The sequence below is a fragment of the Plectropomus leopardus genome, unplaced genomic scaffold (genome assembly GCF_008729295.1).
Source record: "Plectropomus leopardus isolate mb unplaced genomic scaffold, YSFRI_Pleo_2.0 unplaced_scaffold28831, whole genome shotgun sequence".
In the NCBI taxonomy this organism is placed as follows: domain Eukaryota; kingdom Metazoa; phylum Chordata; class Actinopteri; order Perciformes; family Serranidae; genus Plectropomus; species Plectropomus leopardus.
In genome coordinates, this window is record NW_024631414.1 from 1 (window position 1) to 5,831 (window position 5,831).

Sequence of the window (5,831 nt, forward strand, 5' to 3'; positions counted from 1 at the left end):
ATTATTATTATTATTCCAAATAAGACACAATAATAACTTTATAATCCAATATCTATAAAACCTAGAGCACTAAAAATGTCTTAATTTTGTTATCCTGCGTCGGGAATCTCTTTTTATTTTGTAAAGCTCTTAAAGGATTTATGAATTATTTTCTCTTCACTATGCTTTGGCAAAAACTTTAAAGGAATAGTGCAAAAAAATCTCAAAAAATGGCTAGTTAAGGCAAGGGTTTGGTTTGGTTCACATCAAATATATAAATTTTTTATGCAAATATTCCCGGTGGAAATGTTTTTAAAATTTCAACAGACTGACTTCCCGTCAGTTTGAGGCACCGTCTGTATTTTTCTTTCTCCCTACAACAGGAAAACAACAGAAAAAATCTAGAAAGAAAAATGAAGAACTGGCTCAGTGATAAAAAGCTCTTTCAAATAAACAAAAGAGGCTCTAACAAGCAGCTGTGTTCACTGAATTCAATCTTTAAAACCATTTGTTAGTAGGATGATTTTGTTGTGCGTTTTCTTTTTTCCTTTTTTAATACCCTGTCTGCAAAGCAAATATCCCCCGCCGGGACAGTGAAGAGTTGAAATGAACTTAATCAAGACGCCTTTTTTTCAAAAGGACAAAAACAGCAACAACAACAAAAAAAAGATATATTTCATCCTTCTGAGCGCTCGAAGTAGAAAACGGGTTTGAGGGGAGGATGGCGTTTGTGCGTCGGAGACCTCAGAGGATCGACGGGAGGTCGTCTTTCTTTTTATTTCATTCAGTTCAGACATTCAAGCGTCGGCCGCTGTGTGGGAGACGGACGTGGACGCGCGGGGCTTTTTATCGGAGGTGAGGAGGTTAAACAAACCGCCCACTTAGTCCTCATCCTGCCAGGCTTTTCTCTTCTTTCAAACGCAGACAAATCCAGCCTGCAGGTGCAAAACCAGCATCCAAGTGTGTCACACTGAACAGCGAAATATGTCAGATATTTCTAATTTCTCTCTCCATGAGATCCAGAAGATTAAACCTTGCACTTTTTCTCATAAAATGTAAGAAACAGTGGAGTTATGCTGTTTTCATTTCTCTGTGGCATGTTATCGGCACTTTTCCTCCAAGCTCGTAACATCCAACACGCGAATAAACAGCTAAATACAGTTTCCCTTTGCCTTTTTCCTGCCTCTTTTTAAAACCTATTTTCTGAATCTTTTTATGTCTCATGTTTTGGCTTCATTTCTCAGCCCTGAAAGTTGCCTTTTCATTAAAGCGTTAAGTTTTAGCACGTCTGCTACATAACGACGTGCAAATGTAACGTATCTGTGACGTGCAGAAACATACGATATCAAACTTCTTTCTTTTTTTTGAACGGTTGGGTTGCTGTCGCAGGGGCAACCAAACCTGCTGTGTGCAAATGTCAAAGCACACGAGCCTGCAGGCAGATGCGTCTGGGAAACATCAATTACAGACACCGGTCGACGCTCATTTTACCACAATGAGCCCTCCAGCTCGGAATAAATCAAAGAAGGCAAAAGAAAGCCAGACTTTGTACATTATGCGTGAGAAAAGACGTCCAGGATGAGGACTAAGAGCTGATTTAGTTAACATTCCCACCTCAGACAAAAGCGGCGCCGAGCCGCTTGATTGGCCGACGACGAGTGACGACATCACGTGGGCTGAAGCCAAACTTTCCTCCATCAACGTGGCAGAAAATCCGGACGTGCTCGTGTTCAAATTCCTGCAACTTGATCGTGATTGCACAAAACAAATCACTGACTCAGGTCATCCCATATCTTTTTTTTTTTTTGGTACAATCCAACCAGCTCCTAAGAGGGAATTTCTTTTCTCCGGACGTCCTGAACCGAAAACACTTACAGCTTCCGTCACGGTTTCCTCGTCGTTTCTGTTCTTCAGTCCACTTTCGTGTTTAGAGACAGGAGTCTTTCTGCTTCCTTTAAACTGACGTTTCCTCCGCCGTCCAGGAGTCACAGCAGCTCCTTCCTATTTGTTCTCTGAGTAGTAGGCGTTCCCGTTGGGCAGCGAGGAAAACGGGAAACCTCCGTTCCCGACCACCGGACGGCTGTTGATCTGGAAACCGAGAAAAGACAAAAAATTATTTCTTTATCTACTCATTTATTTTCAAGTTTTGGGTTTTTTTTCACACATATTCACAAATGTCTGACAGCAGTTCAGAGTTTCCAATCAACCTGATTTTGAGTGGAAACTGGAAAAGATGTTGAAATGAAGGTTAAATATAAATTTTGAGGTATTTTTGTCCATTTTTTGGTGAAAAATATTGTACTTTTGAATTCATATTACATTTTAGTTACAAGCTACTGTGCAAAGATTTCTATCAAATCAAACAAAACACGAGAAACTAATGAATCACGATGTAATATTGTGGATTAAAACGGCTGACAGTATATAAAGTAATCAAATAAACTCTTCTTTTACCAGCAGCAACATTTAAGTGATGAACAATTCATGAATCGACAATGAATATAAAAATATAAAATTTAAATAATCCAAAAATTTGCATGAAATTTATGAAAAAGTACAATAAAAAATACCTGAAAGTTGTTTTTTAAAAAAAGGAAAAGGAAAGAAAAAAACCCAAAACAAAGACATGATCTGAAAAATAAATAGAGATCACCAAAAAATTAGAAAGAAATTAATTAAAAAAATACAATGAAATTACCTGAAAATTAGATTTTTAAAAAGGAAAAGGAGAGTTTTAAAAAAACCCTCAAACAAACAAAGAAATTATCTGGGAAAAAAATTGAAATTACCAAAAAATGAACATGAAATTCATTTAAAAAAGTACAATAAAATTACTTCAAAATTAGTTGGTTTTTTGATGATTTTTACTGAAAAAGGCAGTAAAAAAAAAAGCAACCCTAAAACAAAGAAATTATCTGAAAAAAATTGGAAAACCACCCAAAAATTAGCAAGAAATTCCTTTTAAAAAGTCCAATAAAATTACCTCGAAATTAGTTTTTTTTGTTTTTTTTTTGAAAAAGGAAACAAACAGTAAAAAAAAAAAACAACCCTCAAACAAACAAAGGAAATCACCCAAAAATTAGCAAGAAATTCATGAAAAAGTACAACAAAAATCAGTAGAATAAAAGGGAAAAAGACTGTAAAAAAAAAAAGAAGAAGAAAACAAAGAAATGATGTGAAAAAAGCCTAAAAATGTAGAATAATTTCCAGCTCAGGTTTCACAGCTCTAATTATCTGTGAAAAGTGTCTGACAGCAGCACATCAAAGTGGAGTCCCGCCTGGTGTGGAAGGTGGTTTACCTGCGTCTGTTCGCTGAAGCTCAGGTACGGCTGTTGCTGCACCAGCAGGCTGTCCGTGTTGAGGCCGGCCGTCATCTGGCAGGACAGCGCCGCCTCGTCGGGACCGGGGATCGCCGTCGTCCCCGGCACGGCTCCACCTCCGGGGAGACCCTGATAGAAGCAGGACGGCTTAGAGGGAATCTGGTTGGCGTTGGGGTTCAGTCTCTGGCAGGACGGCGCCTGACTGAGGTGCGCTCTGTTCGCGGGCACCGCAGCGGGGGCGTTTCTGAACATACAGCTGCTGGAAGGTGCGAGAGGCTGCGGTTCGAGGACCGGCTGAACGGGAAACAGTACATCTGAAGTGTCTGGAGTCCTGAACATCGGCCTGCTGTTGACGGCGTGGGACGTGACGAGTCCCGGATTCCCCTGAAATCCGGACATTTGGTTGAGACTCATTTGTTGGTGTCCGCCTGAGATCAGCGGCTGCTCCCGCGACCAGGACTGTCTCTGATTGTCACTGTTTTGTGTCTGAAGTGCAAAGTGTCCCTGTAAGCAGCTGGACGAGGACGGGTCTGCGGGGAAACCTGTCTCGTTTGAAATATTTTGGGTGTACGTTTCTACAAAGGCGTCGGCTTGGTTTGGGACGGACGAGTTCCACTGGTTTCCCTGAAAGGTAAACACGGGATGTCGTTTCACGCTTTGGTCCTGGAGGCCGATCGGGACGTTTGGCGTCCTCATCTGCATTGTTTGGGACATTTGGTTGGTGTGACTGTTTTGGCTGAACGCTCCGAGGTCCTTGGCAGCGGCTTGCATGTTTCTCAGTTGAGACGCCATCGGGCCGTTGAAGGCGTCGCCTGGCGCTCCCAGCTGAACAGAATTCGGGAGCGCCTGCTGTGAGGAGATCTCCTGCAGAGTTGGACCGTTTAAGCTCATCTGAGGAAGGTCCATGTGGGTCAGTTTCATCGTCTGTCCTCCGTTTGGCATCAGCTGGTTCTCCAGAGGCCAGCCGAGCTCCCCGCCCTGCTCCGGGTTCTGGTTCTGGAGCTCCAGCATGGATAGACAGTCCGGTATGTCGTCGATCTGATCCGGCAGTTTGAGCCGCCCCTCCCTCTGGAGCTGCTCCTCCACGTACGACAGGATGTCGTTGCTCAAGATATCGTCCAAGTCCTCGTTCATCTCGCAGGTGTTCATCTTCAGCAGCGTGCTCTCCCAGCTCTTCAGCTCCTCCGGACCCACGTCCAGGGCGTCGGCGAGGTCGTTCTCCCCGAGGATCTGCTGCAGCGTCTCCATCATGTCCTGAACGGTGGCCTCGGCCTTCACCAGGCTCCCCATGACGGGTTTGGGCGTGGTGAGCTGCCAGACGTCTCCGGGGACGTTGACTGTGGCGTGCGTGTCCTGGAAGGCGATGTCGTTGGCGGAGTTGAGGGTGTTGCCGTTGCTGTTTTCACAGTAGAGAGACTGATCCTGACTCAGCATGGCGCCCAGTATGGAGTCGCGGCTGACGGTGTAGCTGTCTAACTTCCTCTGCTTGGGGGCGGAGCACGGGTCGGGGACGTCGACGCTCGGGGTGATGTCGTAAAGTAACGCCTCTCCGGTGGTGAAGTTGAACGGTAGCTGCAGCCGGCGGAGGCGCAGCTGCTCTTCTCCTTCTTCATTTCTGCGGAGGAAAAAACAAAAACATCAGACAGAAACAAACCGTCTTTAAAACCTGAACTAACCGGCTCCATTTCCCCCGAAAACACAGGGCGAAGAAAGTGAGCGACCAAAGAAGAACTGTCACAAAAATTGGCAAGAAATTAGTAAAAAGTTACAAGAAATGTACATTAAAATTAGTCGGGAAAAAAAGGAAGTAAAAAAAACAAGATTTCCTTGGCCTGGAAAAGGTGGTAAAAATTTAAGAATTCTATCAAATAATTTTCAAATATATAATTATGATAATTAAAAATCTTTTTTTCCATATTTGTTTCTTTTTTCCCCTTATATTAATTAATCGAAAGAAATCAAACCAACCAAGATTTAACCCTTTAAAACCTGAACAATTGAACATTATTGCCTCTGAAGGCAGCACAAGAAGAGTGACGTCACTTTAAGTTTCAAAGGGTTAAGTTAGTCAGACTCACGTCAGAGCTCTCTGCCGCGCCACGATGAAGTCCGGTTTCCCTGCTTTAAAGACCACCCTGGCGTTGGCCTGGACCCAGATCCACATCCCGGTTTTGGCCAGAAGCCTGAAGACGGTGAAGCCGCTCTCTCCGGTTTTCATCACTGAGACGACACAGAAAGAGTCGGACGTACATTAACACCTTGAAAACCTGAGCAAATCGGCTCAATTTCTTTTAAATATTTGGGAAGAAATCTGCAAGAATTTCATGGTTATATGATCTTTATCTAATAAAGGCAAAAAAATGCCCAAAAAATAATGTTAATTTAAAAAAAAAAGAAAATTATCCTAAATTTTACCACACAATTTTTTAAAAAGGAAAAAAAAAATTAAAAAGGAAATGACTGTAAAAAAAAAGCTAAAAAAATATAATAAATTTGTAACATAATTTTGAATGTGTTCTTATGATACTCATA

At 42.5% G+C, this 5,831-nt stretch overlaps 1 protein-coding gene across 1 annotated transcript; it reads right to left on the reverse strand.

Annotated features, from left to right (window-relative positions):
- Positions 1-6: 6 nt before the first annotated feature.
- LOC121938206 (aryl hydrocarbon receptor-like) lies at positions 7-5,519 on the reverse strand (the record flags this gene model as incomplete). The annotated part of the gene is made up of 3 exons (XM_042481480.1): positions 7-2,067; positions 3,279-4,914; positions 5,378-5,519. Coding segments are annotated over 3 exons (1,865 nt in total), but the record flags the coding sequence as incomplete, so codon positions are not given.
- Positions 5,520-5,831: the final 312 nt, after the last annotated feature.